Source organism: Pholcus phalangioides, unplaced genomic scaffold (genome assembly GCF_987345545.1).
Source record: "Pholcus phalangioides strain wild (caught in Gottingen) unplaced genomic scaffold, Ppha-v1.0 ptg000007l_1, whole genome shotgun sequence".
NCBI lineage: Eukaryota > Metazoa > Arthropoda > Arachnida > Araneae > Pholcidae > Pholcus > Pholcus phalangioides.
The window spans coordinates 21,623,432-21,639,127 of NW_028301600.1; the positions used below are offsets into that span (position 1 = coordinate 21,623,432).

At 34.0% G+C, this 15,696-nt stretch overlaps 1 protein-coding gene across 1 annotated transcript in view; it reads left to right on the forward strand.

Annotated features, from left to right (window-relative positions):
* Window positions 1–15,696, forward strand: part of LOC149085061 (catenin alpha-like) — an 88,791-nt gene that overhangs the window by 13,803 nt on the left and 59,292 nt on the right. The window contains exons 4-6 of the mRNA XM_089232843.1: window positions 1,566–1,732; window positions 8,101–8,220; window positions 9,906–9,995. Coding sequence (XP_089088969.1) covers window positions 1,566–1,732; window positions 8,101–8,220; window positions 9,906–9,995 — 377 coding nt within the window. The remainder of the gene's footprint in view (window positions 1–1,565; window positions 1,733–8,100; window positions 8,221–9,905; window positions 9,996–15,696) is intronic.

Sequence of the window (15,696 nt, forward strand, 5' to 3'; positions counted from 1 at the left end):
GTATTAATTTTGAATGATTCCATTTTGTGGATAATATTTCTTCTCAAGCATAAGTTTGAATCAAAGCCACTGAATTAAAAAAAAAAATTTTTTTTTGGGAAACATCTGTGGAAGGGAAGGTAGGGTTTCATTTTTGAAAAAAATAATTCCAGTTTTACGATTTTCCCACTTATACAACACGTTATGTAAACGCAGTTTCATTGAATTCAGCCCGAGCCCCCCCCCCCCCCAACATTTTCAATAAGTTTGCGCCTATGCTCTCCATGTACATTCACTTTTCTTTTGATTTTTATCGTTGTTTTTCTTTTCTTTTTTTCTTCTTCGCAGTGTAAGTGCGACCAGCCTATTGTGAATGTTAATAAATAAATAAACCCCTTTTTCTATTGGTAGTTTGGTTTGAAAAAAAGATCCTCCTATTGGGTGATGAGAATTACGTTTTCTCCTCATTATAAATTTGTATTATTACAATAATTGATATGTCTATTAGTCAAATTCCTCTTGACAATGTAATTGGTCTCATGCATTGGGGAGGAACATTTTCCGTGGGTAGTTTGTACAAAAAAAACTTGAAAAAAGAGAAAAGAAGAAGGGGTCAGTTGTAAACAACAAAAATATTTCCAGGGAAGAGATTCACATGCACAAATTGAGCATCATAAAACTTCATTTCTCATTAATTTTTAGGTGGTAAGAGGAAAAGGTCAAAGGGGATAAGTTTTTATGTGTTAAGGTTGGAGGAGAGAGAAGAGAAAGTAAGAAAGTATCCTATGGTATTACACAATTCTCCCAGGGAAAGGGTCATAAAGTAAGGGGTGTTGATGAGCGAAGAGATATAGGTATTGTGCATGTGTCTTTAGAACAGCAAAGAGCTTACTCTTTTTTCTTAAATGGATGAACCCCACACAGTCGATGAGCTCTGTAATCAATCCTTGGTCTCTTTCAATGTGAGGCCATAACATAATTTTTTCCCATTCTTAGTGTGAAGTTTAATAAGAACAATAATTGTGATGCACTGAAAAAATATAACTATGATAAAAAAAATAATGGTATTCACATTGTTTCTACTCTGCTTGTTAGAGAAAAATATGAATGTGTATTCATGTTATGTGGTTCTGTAAAATAATTTTACTTATTTTTATTTATTTTTAAATTTATTATTTCTTGTATTTTATATACATCCCATTTTTTCGTAAAACAATTTGAAAGTTGGAATGTGTGAAAGAATACTCAAACAATGAATGAAAGTTTGGTAATAAATTTATTCCAACAGAGAGTGAAGTTTGTTGGAATAAAAAAAACTTTTTGCTTTGGTTCATTTTGAAATCTTTTTTTTATGTTCTCTCTTAAAAAGTTTTTCCTTTGGTATGTCATTTTCTGTATTTTTTTTTTTTTTGATTTGCCAGGGTCTTCAACTGCTGACACACTGTGGGCTACATTTCACATTTTAACGAGGCCACCAGGCCACTTCATTATATATTTACACATGTTATCAAAAAGCTTGGTGAGCCATGCATTGAAGACCCCAGTGTTCAGTAGTTTGTGTGTCTGAACACTTTTGTTTTTTTTAGGTGAACACATGGCATGTTGTGCTAAAGAATTTGCTGAGGATCCTTTATCTTCTATTAGCAGATTGAACATGGTCAGAGCTGCTAGAAGTTTACTTTCAGCTGTAACTCATCTACTTATATTAGCAGATATGGTTGATGTTCATCGTTTACTGACTTCCTTGCATATTGTGAGTAAATTTAGATCATATCTTGATTATTTAAATAAAATATTAAATCGGTACATAGTCTTAAAAGCTCATTTTTTTGTATTTTGTTTTGTGTAATGATTGTAATTTTGACATTGAGTTCTTTCTTATGTTATCTGTAAATAGCTTGTCACAGTTGCACTGGTTCAATTCAAAATTACCTTCTCAGTTTTCTCCCCTGAAAGACATTAGATTAGTTTTGGCATTGCAAAACTTGTCAAGTCTCATGAAAAGAGTGAAAAATTACAATATATTTAGGCAATATATAAATAAATTTCGGAAACACTGACATGTTTTGGCACCATGGGTGTTGTTTCCAAGGTTAAGAACAAGAAACCTCCTACCATAACAAAAAAACATGGTCAGAATTAAGTAATCAGCTGTGTCACAGACAATTTCAATAGTAATACGTATGCAGCAAAAATTAAATGAAAACTGTATTAAATGTAAAAATCAGTGATAAAATTTAATCAATGCAATAAATAAATGTAATCAAAGAGTGATCAATATATAAATCAGAAAGTAGTAATAATACTAAGAGTGATGTCTATTTTTTAATCAATTAATGTAAATATTCAAAAATACACTATGCAAATGGCAGATATGAATAGGTAGGCAATACAGAAATCATATGGAATCTGTGTCAATTGTAAGTCTACAATAAAATTAAAACCATAATAATAATAATAATAATAATATATATATATATATATATATATATATATATATATATATATATATATATATATATATATATAGAGAGAGAGAGAGAGAGAGAGAGAGAGAGAGAGAGAGAGAGAGAGAGAGAGGAGATATATATATATATAAAAATTTAATGAAAAATTATAATTTGACATTTGGTCCACTAAAAATAAAATAAAAGTTGGCTCAATTGTTTCATGGAGAAGCGCTTCTTATATAGCTTTGCCATTTTGTGTTACAGAGAGTTCGGAAAAATTGACTCTTATTTGTGTTTTTTTCGGTTTATTGCGTATTTTTTGTTTGACATTAAGAATTACAGTCGTCCCCCCCCCCCCCCGTATTCGCGGTTTTTTCCTTTATTGGAAATTTTTTTTTTTTGGCGACACTCAGCCATTGTCATTCACGTGTTTTGCTTACAAAATTTGAGTCTTGCATGTTTAGGATGGTTCATTTTTCTAGTGCTACTGATAATGCTTTGAAAAGGCAAAAAAAAGTGAAAATTTTACGAGAAAAATTGGATATATTGACTATGCTTGGCAAAAGTATGGCTGCTGTGGCTCGCCATTACGGAATCAATTAATCTATGATAAGATATATCAAGAAAAAGGAATCTGAAATTCGAGCAACCGTGGCTGTAGCTGCACCTCTGTAAGCGAAAACTTTGCTATGGGATTCATGTGTTTCTCATACAGAAATTTTTTTTTTTTTTTTGTAGGAACAAGATTGCTGCAAAAAGGTATTCTGATTGATTATAATATTATAACGGAAAAGGCTAAAAAATTTTACTGTTCTATAATGGAATGGGCTGGTGAAACGTCTCACCTAAAAAGTGGAGGCTTTTACCACCTCCATATTTCATTAGAATTTTATGCACGTAAAGGGTGGTTTCATAGATAGATAGATAGAACCGCTCACAACCCTGGACTGATGTCAAGCAACTTACTTCCATTATCTCAAAAGAGGCAGGGTTGTGTCGGAAAAATGTAGCGAAGATTTGTAGCAACCCCCCCCCCCCCCAGCAACGTGCTCGCAAGTATCAAATCACTCGCGTCGTTCGCACTATGAAGACAGCTATCAACTCGATGTAGCGTACAAGCCATTTGACTAAAGTGAATAGCTGAACCCAATTACTAGAGAGAAGAATTGCACGTGCACCCAGTGGCACATAAGGGCCGGAGACCACAACCTGGGATTTCAAAAGAAATGCGGAAAAGTCTTGTGGGACAAGTAAGAAGAAGATGTCAGCATGTTGAAGTGGGAGAGATTTGAGAATGGTCTAAATACTTGATGATATGAAGAAGAAACGGCCTACAGAAATTACAATGTTCTTTCAGAAAACATTGCCAACAATTGCGGCACCCTCCTTTACTTTCTCTTCTACCTCTGTGTCACCCTGCTCTTTCTCATGATGTTCAATAAACAAGATATGTAAAAAAACCTATGCTTTCGGTTATTCACGGATTTCCGTATCTGCGGTCACTCCTGGAACGTAACTCCCGCGAATACGGGGGGCCGACTGTACTTGATATAGCATAATACATTTTATCATATGTACACAGGCATTTATTTGCTTCTAGATGATGAAAATATGTTTTTCCAAAACTTATGTTGGTTTTTCTTTTTTATATGAATGAAATAAAATATAAGTTGAAACGAATAAATTAGAGTTGATTTCATAAATGATTTCCTATGATGTACTTTTCGTGTTTAAGGCTGTAATGTCAGAATTTTCAGCAAGAGAAATTAATAGCATAGGCTTTCGTATTAACAACATATTGAAAAACTTAATATAACAATTTCAAATGTTTTTCAGATGGAGAGTTACAATACTTGGATAAAAGTGATACTACAAACATTATATCGGGTCTAGTAATTGTTGCTAAAAATAAAAGGCTCCTGATTAGTGATCTATATAGTACATTATCAATAATTTTCATTTTTATCACATTTTTCAACAACAATACCAATTTTTATCCGTGTCATTATTTTAGTATTAACTGGAATACAATTAAACACTTTGCACAATTTCTCTATATAACTTTTTGATGCATTAATACTTCATTATTTCTAGTTTTAAACTCTACACCTAGAAATTTTTTGATCAGGCCTAAGACTTTAAGATCAAATTTAGATCTTATTTTTCCAATTGCTAAATTTATTAAATCATGGTCAGTTGCAAAAATTGCAAAATCATCTACATATACCAATACAATTGCATTCCAGTTTAAATGGTATATGCATGGTTGTTCTAGATAAATGTTTTCTAAAAGGGATTTCCATAAAGATAAGCACATTTAATATTGGCATGTATGTGTTTCTATTTTTTTAATATCATCAACATAATATAAAATAATCTCACTAAAGTAAAACACACAACTGGTGAAGATGTGTCAAAATAGTTTATCCCTTCAATCTGCTTGAAACCTTTGGTGACAAGTCATGCTTTATATCTTTGTATTTTCTCTTGACAGTCCGCTTTTATGCTACAAACCTATTTACTGTCCGAGATTTTATTTGCTTGATCTCTAGGAATTAGATCATACACATCACAGGATTTAAGGGTTTCTAATTCTTTACTCATTGCATTAAACCATTTTTCATTATCGGGTCCATTTTTTGCTTCCTCAATTGATAGTGGAGTTTTTACATTTGCACAATGAGCTCCTGTCTCATCCCTGTTTATCATTTCAGTCTCTGATTCGAGATCGCTAACCACATTCTCATTTTGGTTTTGATTTGAGATTGCTAACCACATTCTCATTTTGGTTTTGATCATCAGTTTTTCCTGAGAAATCAAAATGTTCAGGTTCAAAATTTAGAGAATTGCGTTCACAATATTGCTTAATCTTGTTTAAGCTTCTTAGTCTAACATTTGACTCTGGGTAATAGTACACATCCTTTCTCCCTATGGATTTTCCAGTTTTTCGGGTCACTATTTTTTGCACCCAATTTATTTTTACTGGATGAAAATCAAGCAAATCCATGTTTGAGTTTTCCTCATCACAAGTTTCAGTCACATTTTTGATGTGCACTTTATTTGCCAAGTTTCCCGTCTTGTATTAGAATTTATTCTCATCAAATCTTACACGTTTAGTTTCAATCACTCTATGTACACCAGGTTCCCAAATTCTGCATCCCTTTGTTCTCTGGGCATAACCAATGAGATATCCTATATTCACTGTTGGGTATAATTTTCCCCTTTGTTTTGGGATATACATATATGCTATGCAACTGATTCTCTTGAAATGTTTGACAGAAAAATGTCTATTTAACCAGATATTCAAGGGAGCTTTTCCATCTAGACTACTGTGGGAAAAGCAATTCTTCAGATAATTTTGTGTATGCATAAATTCAGCACACAAAATTTTTGGCAATTCGGTTTCATCTAGAAATGCCTGAACACCTTCCATGATGGTTCTACTGAACCTTTCTGCAACTCTGTTTATTTCCGGAGAGTAAATGCTCGTTCTCTCAACCCTGATACCTTGCTCTCTTAAATGCTTTTCAAAATAATCAGCAGTAAACTCTAAACTGTTATCACTATGAATATATTTTATTTTTTTACCGTGCAGTCTTTCAGCTTCAGCTTGAAACACTTTAAAACACTCTAAAGCTTCATTTTTATACTTCATAAAATACACTGTTCCATATCTAGAATAATCTTCAATTATACTAAGAAAATATATAGAACCACCTAGTGACTGCACTGGGGCTGGTCCCCACACATCTAAATGTAAAAGTTCAAGCACATCATTTGTAACAATGTTGTTTATGCTTTTAAAGCTTTCCCTCATTGATTTCGCTAAGTTACAAGTGTCACAAAATTGAAATTCGCCACTCAGATTTTTGATACCATAGCACAGATTTTCTTTCGAAAATTATTTCAAAGCTCCAGAGTTTTGATGGCTGTATTTACAGTGCCATAACATTAAATCATTTCTCTTCGCTATATAGCTTTCTGATTGTGAATCTGCATTCTCCGTAGTCAAAACATAGAAATTATCTATTAAGGGTATATCTAGAAGAAATCTGCTATTTGACTTTCTGATCACTGCTTTACCATTCCTTATCAAAAGCGAATAACCAGCTTTGTCAATTAATCTACCAGAAATTAAGTTTCCAGCTATATTTGGGGCATACAAAATATTTTCAAGTAGTAAATTTTCTTTATTTTGAGGTCTGTAAAGTTTTGGAACAATTTCTTGTGATTGTAGAAATGATCAGTTGCTGCTGTATCAACTGCAAATTTCACTATGTTTGAGTCAATCAATAATGCACCAGCTAAAAATAAAGTTGCACCTGGACTAGTAGCAAGATTAAATTCTCGAGGTTCTCCAGATTGCAAAGGCTTTGGTTTTGTCTTGAAATCACGCCCTCATCTTGACTTTACACCCTTCTGTCATTTTCCAGACTGTTGTAGACAGTGTCTAATGAAATGCTCTGGTTGACCACAAGCAAAACAGGTCAATTTTGATTTACGATTTTCTATCAGGAATGCTGTCTGTGGAGAGTCATTCCAAATGTCATGATTTTCACGATGTTGAAGACGGTCATACTCCGATATCAGTGCTTTGCATACATTTTCTGATCTAATGTCCTTATCCGATAGTTGATACAGTTGTATTTCTACATTGTCATACTTTTTGGCAAGTTTGATAACATCGGGTATGCGATTTCATCATCTGCTATAATATTGCCCACCGATCCCAATTCTTTAGAGGCTCTCAAAAGGCGACCTAAGAAAACAGACATGCTTTCGTCAGATTTCAGTTCACAGTTCATAAATTCAGTTTGTAGAGGGGCAATTCTAGCATGGGTCGTTGGAGCAAAAGTACCACATAAAGTGTCCCAGGCATTTTTAGCTGTTGTGGCTTCTATTACCAAGCTCTTTAAATCATTGTTGATGAAGAGGCATATCGTTGACAATGCTTTTGAGACCCATTTTCTCCACCCTTTCAATTCTTTCTCATTCTTATGAGAAGGCTTGAGCTCAAATCCATCCACCAGGCTAAAAACATCATAGTTCATGAGAATCATTTTCATGTTAAACTTCCATTCCTTGAAGTTGTCACAATTTAATCTCTGAAATTTGAACACTCGTTTCTTCTGCTGATGCCATTCACTTTCCAAGGTCAACTCTGCTTTCAAAAAATAAACAATTTTCTAAAACTCAAAACTCAAGTTTTCACTTTACGTTCAGATTGCTTTAGAACTTCTGAACCACAAAAAAAACCATGCTCTGCTACCATTTGTTGAGAAACAACTACGTTCATGGCTTGTAACCATCAGTGAAGTAACTCAAAAAATGAATCGCGTGGAGTCAAAAATCGAGAATAAGAGCAATCTAAAAACAGATATATATACACACAATGATTGTGGGGAAAACATGGCTTCACTTTCTTGTGGCGTAGAATTGAATTTGCTAGAATCTGCAAAAAAAAAACACCAACAGATAGGTCTTTTTCCTCTGTCATTTCATGCGCAGTAACCATGACTTCTGCCTGAGCTTTCGCCATTTCTCCACTCTCCAATTCTAGCATTGAAGATCATGTATAACAAAGTGTAGTTGTACTATGGATGTCTACTGTAACTTTTTTAATTATTTATTCATTGTTTTATATAAATGTCTTGTATAATTTTCATTCTAGGTTGAGAATAATTTAGAAGATGTTCAGTCATCTTGTGATCAAATAAAACTTGTTGACAACCTTCAGAAATTTTGTGATAATACATCATTGTTGATAAAACAGGCTTCAAAACGACAAGGGGTATTGTAATTTTTTTACTTCTGATTGGATATTTTTTAACTGTTGTTGGTGATCTATGGTGTTCAATTGTGTTAGTTCATCTTTTTTATATGTTTTTAATTGGTTTTTTCTAAAAAAATTTGTTCATGCTTAAAGTTTTTATAATGGTTGTTTTGATTTTCTAGGCATATACATTAAACTAATTTTGCTTTTTTATTAGGGCTGAGAATTAATTAAAATTCTCAATGGGTTAATCAAAAATTTTTAATCAATTAATCAACTGATAAACCAAAAATTTTTGGATGCTAGCCATTGTTAACGTAGCTATTCATAAACATTTATTAGTTCTGGGATTATTCATTGATTACTTAATTCCCCTTGCCGCATTTTATTGGCAAACTGTTGATCCTAGAGGCATAATTCCAATTAGAAAAGTATCCAAATAACATGTAAAACTCAGATGTGCCATTCATGTTGCAAGGAGTTGTATAGTTATCAAAATAAAAAAATTAACTCTTTACACGAGCACCCTGTCCTCAAAAACCCAGTTAGAAAGTTGTTGCCCTGTCTCTCCTGAGGCCAACAAAAACTTCCACATTTGCAATTGCAATATTCGCAGAGGCATTTGAATTCAAAACATTGAGGAACGTTGGGAAAGAACAGCATAAACTAATGGACAATGCTTCTTCTCTCGATTTATGCTGTTCTTTCTTAACTTTCCTGCAATTTTTAAATTCCAATTATGACAGCGCGCGGCCAACCAAATGTTTTTATTTTTATTTTTTTGACCCGCTCCTGAAAAAATTTGCCCATCACTGATCTAAGAAATGACTCTTGAACCTACTATATTAGAACCTACTATATTAAGCTGTTCTGTGTGCAAGTAGAGTAGTATATACAAATAAACAAAAAAGCAGTAATATTTAACGAATTAATTTTTTTTTTTGGTCGAATCATTAGGTCAAATCACGTTTTATGTCTCATCAGTTTATTTTTTTAAAGGGTCGCTGTTTTTGTGCTATTTATTTTATTTTTCTTTAGTGTATTTTTCTGCTAAAAATATGGTGAACATATTACACACGTTTTGTGGGGCAGAATTATATTTTTCATATTATTCAGCTATCTCACTGTTTTGGTTGAAATGCTTATTTTGTCAAGTTTCCTGAAAAAGCTAGCTTAAATATTTTTAAATTGTGATATTTTTGTTTTGATGTGAATTGTGCATTCATAAAATGCTGATTTTTTATAAACGTGGTACTTCACTAAAATGTTATGTACAAGAACAGAATTTAAGAGATCTAATTGGTTTTGTAAAATAAATCAAGTCAATTTTTGATAGAAAATTTTTAAGAATTTTAATCAAATTTATTGAGAAACTAAATTTTTTAACTGAGATTAGCAATCTAATGATTAATCACAGATTAACTGATTAATCGGACATGCCCTGCTGTTTCTCCATCTGTTCATCGAATATTTTGCAAATTGTATAAGGCTGAAAGTTGAAGTTGAAAAATCAGATGATTTTATTAATTTGAATGAGATTTGAATTTCAACTAATTAATGATGAATATAATTTAGAAAAAAGTATCTTAAAACTTATGTACTTTTATTTTAGAACTTTACTTAAACTTAAAACTTATGCAACTACACACAGTATTTTAGCTTGAAACTCTATTTGCCTTGATATTTTGTTATTAATTTTATAGGAACTTAAAGATAGTGAACTGCGAGATGGATTGGCGGCAGCAAGAGGACTAATACAGAAATATGAGCCATTGTTGTTAGCATCAGCAAATGTAACATTATCTATCAATATTATTATTTTTCACTCAGCATGTATATTTTCATTTACAGTTCATTTTGGTGATGTGAAACATTTTTATTTATCAAAAAATTTGAATGATTAGGTTTTCACTCTTAAAATTGAATTATTAAGTTATGAGTATTAGGTAAATGTTATTTAAAGACTGCATACTATTTCTCTTTCAATAAAGTTTAGTTTAATTCATTGTTTAAACCCTTCTTTAGTAGATAGACCAGTGGGACGAGAAAGGTCAACTGTAAAAAAGGAGTAACTGTGAAAAAAATCCTCCTTTGAAGCTTTTAAAATAATTCATGAAATATACCCAGTTTTAATCATGTATGTTAGAGACTGCGTGTGAAACTAAATGTGTGCATTTGTTGTTAGGAACCATCGAGTCAATTTCGACTCCTGGTGACTCTATAGATCATCGTTCTCCAAGCTAGTCTGTCATTCACAGCATGTCTCAGTTGTGCTAGCTTCATTCCAGTGCTTTGCAACACCTCTTCTATCCATCTGGTGCTTGGTCTGCCTCTTCCTCTCGTTCCCTCCATTCTTCCAAGTATTACCATTTTTTCTAGTGAGCCGTCTGTGCGCATTACATGGCCAAAGTAAGAGAGTTTCTGTTTAATGACTGTTGCTTCTAGAGAATAGTCAACCTTGACTTCTTCGATAACTGATTTGTTAGTCCTTTTAGCTGTCCATGGAATTCTCAGCATCCTCCCTCAGCACCAAAGTTCAAAGGAATCTATTATTTTCTTATCTGCTTTCCGTAGTGTCTAGCTCTCACATCCATACATAAAGACAGGAAAGACCAACACATTTATAATTCCAATTTTTGTTTTCATTGAGACATCTTTATCTTTCATTATTATATTAAGCTTTCTCATGGCTGTTTTACCCAGAACTAATCGTCTTTTTATTTATTCTGTGCAAGTTCCCTCTTTTATAATTCTTGATCCTAGAAAATCAAATCTGTCAACAATCTCAAAACTTTCACCATCTAGTTGAAAACTGTGAATATCTGCTGTAGTCATGATCTTTGTTTTTTTTGTATTTAGGTAGAGTCCAAGCTTCTCACTTTCTGTTTTTACTCTTGATATAATGTTCTTCAGATCCTCTTCAGATTCTGCCATCAGAGTTGTGTCATCAGCATATCTAAGGTTGTTGATCACTCTTCCTCCAATTTTCACACCTGCTTCTAATTCCTCTAAATCTGATGCTCTCATTATATATTCTCCATGGAGAGTAAATAAGTTTGGGGAAAGTATGCATCCTTTTCGAACCCCTTTTTCAATTCCAAACAATTCAGTTAAGCCATAGTTTGTTCTTACACTTGCCTTTTGGTTAATATATAAATTTCTGATCAAGCAGACAAGGTGATTAAGCACTCCCATTGTTCCAAGAATATCCCAAAGTTTATCATGATCAACACAGTGAAAGGCCTTTGCATAATCAATGAAACAAAAATATAACTTCTTTTGACATTCTTTTGCTGCCTCCATTATCCATCTTATATTGGCAATTTGGTCTCTAGTTCCCCTATTTCTTCTGAAACCTGCTTGCTCCACTGCTAATTCTCTTTCTACAATGGTTTCGAGTCTTTTCTGAATAATTTCCAGTAGAATCTTGCTAGCATGCAGTATTAGGGAGATTGTTCTGTAATTGGAGCATTCTGTAAGATCACCTTTTTTGTGAATGGGTGTGAATATAGATCTTTTCCACTCTTTGGGCCACTCTATTTTCTCCCAGGTTTGTTGACAGAGTGATGTTAGTGCATTGATAATATTTTCCCCTGCTGTTTTCAGAAGCTCTGCTGGAGTATCGTCAATACCTGGAGCTTTTGTAATTCTTTAGTTGATTGCTCATCTGACTTCGTCCTTTGCAACTGGTGGTCCATGATTTATTTCTTGTATATTGCTATTTATTATCTTTCTATCTGATTTCTTATAAAAATTTTCTGTGTATTCTTTCCATCTGTTTACAATGTCTTTTTCAGAGTTCAAGACATTTCCATTCTTGTCTTTTAAGGTACAGAAACGTGGATTTAAATTGCCAGTGATTTCATTAATCCTCCTGTAGAGGTCTCTTGTTCTCCCTAGTCTGTTGTCTTCAATTTGTCTGCATTTTGAATTAACAAAAGTCTCTATCTTTCCTTGTCTGTCTTTGAAATTGTGCATTAAATTCCTTGGTTTCATTTACTTTTCCACCAGCCTTAGCTATTTGTCTTTTTTCGGCAATTTCAAGACCTTCTGACAGCCAGGATGTTCTCTTCTTTTTATTTACTGGAATATTTCTCTTTGCTTCCTCCTTTAGTATATTTTAAATATCAGACCAGAGTTCTTTTGGTTCCCTATCTACCAGATCAAGGTCATTAAAACGTTTTCTTGAAATTCTATATTCCTCGGATACATTATCTAACCTGTACCTAGCTGGCGCTTTTCCTTTATTGATTTTCTTTATTTTAAGTCTCATCTCTAAAATGAGTAACTGGTGATCAGATCCACATTCAGCACTTGGCAGAATCTTGCATGTTGTCACAGAGCTTTTCCATCTTTTGCTGCCAATTACGCAATCAATTTGGTTCTTGTACATGCCATTTGGTGATGTCCATGTGTACATTCTTTTAGGCTGCTTAACTCTATAATGCCCAGATCGGCCGAATGCCCGTAACCGCCTCAAGTCCGCCCAGCTAGGGTGTATGGGTATGTTTTGGTGGGCTTTTGTCACCTCGGGGAAGAAGGTGAAAGCTCTTGTCAGAGGCGGGAACGGAAAAGACAACTGCAACGCCCTATCAATGGGATTTTAAAAGCTGATGTACTAGAATGCTCCTTGAGAATGGACTGATTATATCCAAGTAAAGTTACTGTCTTCCTTACTAACACAGTAGACCCTCTCATACAATAGACCTGTATGGATCACACCTCCTTGCACTCACACACATGTATACCAGTCTTTTCATTTATAGAAAGATAAGGGTACTCAATGCATTTTACAAAGATATAATACTGTGAGGAAAGGGGTGTGTTTTCAGTAGACAAATTATCTCCCGAAAATACATTGAAATGAAAGGGTGAACGTCAATGCAAAGGGTAGCATGAATAGAAACTCATGGAAAAAGAGTGGGGAGAGGGAAAGTGGAAGAAATTTGGACAAGTCCACTTCGAACACAAAAAACTTGGTATTTTCACGAACCTTCCAGGTTTTCTATCTGGGCATTAAAGAGTTAAAGTAAGTATTAGCAATGAAAAGATCATTTGATGAACAGAATTCAATTAACTTTTGTCCAGCTTCATTCCTATTTCCAAGCCCAAAGTTTCCTGTTATACCTGGAACTGCCACATCTCCAACCTTTGCGTTTAAATCCCAATGATCATCAACATATCTTTACTGGGTGTTTGATCAATAATTTGTTGTAATACATTATAGAATTCATCGCTAACTTCTTCAGCATCAGTTGTTATACTTGGATGATCATTATATTTATTAAAATACTTTTTATTCTGATTGACATAATTCTATCATTAACAGGGTTATACCCTAATACAAATGCATCAATGTTATTTTTAATAATTATTGCTACTCCATTTTTTCTATGATTTTCATGTCCAGAGTAATAAAACTTAGTCATCTCACTGAAAAAATCCTGCACCATTCCATTTCAGTTCACTTACTCCGAAAATGTCTGTCTTTGTTCTTTCCATTTCTTTCTTTACAACTTCTAATTTTCCATTATTCATACTTCTAACATTTCATGTTCCCATCCTGTATTTTTTCTTTAATAAACTCAAAGATTTCCTAGTGTTTCTTTCATCATTAGATAAAATTCCTAAAGGCTTTGATCTATCTATGTCATTATGGTCAAAAGACCAGGATCCACCAAGATAGTCTTCTTGCATCTTCCCAGTAGTAAAATGGTTGCTTTCCGACCTGGGAGCCATCTTCCAGCAACATGACATATTTTCTTTTTGAGCCTTATCCATAAGAGTTTTCTTGGCAGTGATGAGAAGTAGCTTGCCATTGCTTTCTTCTCGCAGTACCATCCACATTTCTGTGAATAGCTATCTGGTCAAAGACCAGTACTGACATTGCTGCTGCCCAGTGTCAGGGTAGTTTGAAATCAGAGTCTACCATCTCTTAGGCATCTCTCTTAGTCTGGCTCCTACCCCATGAAGACCTGTCCAGCTTGGGAGGCCATACCAGTAGCTAAGCTACCGCTGGCTCTTGGGGTTGTCAGAGCACTCAAGCGCACCCACCACGGCAAGGTGAAAGTACCATTCAGGCGGAAAATTTGTGCATACTTTTGTACAAATACACAATTTAATATAAAATGAAAAAAAAATGGAGAGCATAGGCGGAGATAGACTTGGAAGCCTGGGGGCACGGTCATTATTGCTACTACTACTACTAAACCAGACATGCACCTCGTTCATATTCCTCTGCGGAACCTCTAACATGTTGGAATGGGTGTGTACATATAGTGAAACTACCATGAAGTTTATTTCCGTGTAATGCTTGTTATGTGTAGTGCTGCCATCTGCAACCAATTTTTTAAACTGAGTTTTTTTCCTCAACTCATAGAGCGTGAAGTGTGATGAATGAATAATTATAGCGTTGTAGGCCTGTTGTTCTCTGCGGCGAGACTTTTTAACGGGGAGATCAGCTCGCATTTGTGCCTCGAAGTTGGAAACCGCAGAAAACCAACTTCAGCCGATCACTACTGCGGCGACAGTGGGGTTTATTGCTGGGGGGGCACGATGATGTCAATTCATATATACATTAGATCAGTCTATTCCACCTTTGATGCTGGGGGGCAATGCTCCCCATGCCCTCCACCCATGATTGAGAGTTTTCTAGTAAATAAGCCACACCATGAAAAATGGCCAGAGAAGAAAAAACATTTTTTGGGGAAACTCTGATGCTTTGTATAATAAGCTGCAGTGTTTTTGTTCAAGGTCTGATGAAACACTTGCAATTAAATAAAATTTAATTTGGTAAGTTTCACTCATTTGTTCCAATTTTCCTTGAAAGTTTTATAATAGTCATACTGATTAGACATTATCCTTTGAAGTATGAAAATATTTTTCAATTGAAATGAAAATAATAACATTTAAAATCATTCATAAAAATTCATTAAAATCCTTCAAAATCAGAAAAAAATGTTATTGTGGCTGTTAGGTATGAATAATTCACAAGAACTAAAAATTAACTTTAGAAGCATATTAGCGGCAAAATTATTATGGAAAATTTGTATGAGGAATGTTTGAACCAAGAATGTTTGTGTCCATACAGAGGGCTCCAGTCCAATGGAATGAATAATGAAAACAGTGTCAATGGCCTTATCTGGGGGAGGGGGGGGACATTGAGCAGGGGTTCAAAATGCATACTTTAAATAGGGATTTCCCAAGAAATTATTATTTGACCATGAAAGAAGGGTTGACCACATCTGCAGAGTGACTGTTAAGAGGGTTTTCACTGCATTTAAATAATAAAAATATGCCTCTACACATATAGAACCCTTAAAATTTATGCCTATAAGTAAGTATGAGAGGGTTGTGTGTGTGTTTATATTAGAGGATTTCAATGATCCGAGTTCATAAAATCCAATGAATAGGGATCCAAACTTCATGATGAAATTTCCTACATGTGTAAGCGTAAGACTTACTAGAGATTTCAATTACCCGAGTATAGATTGA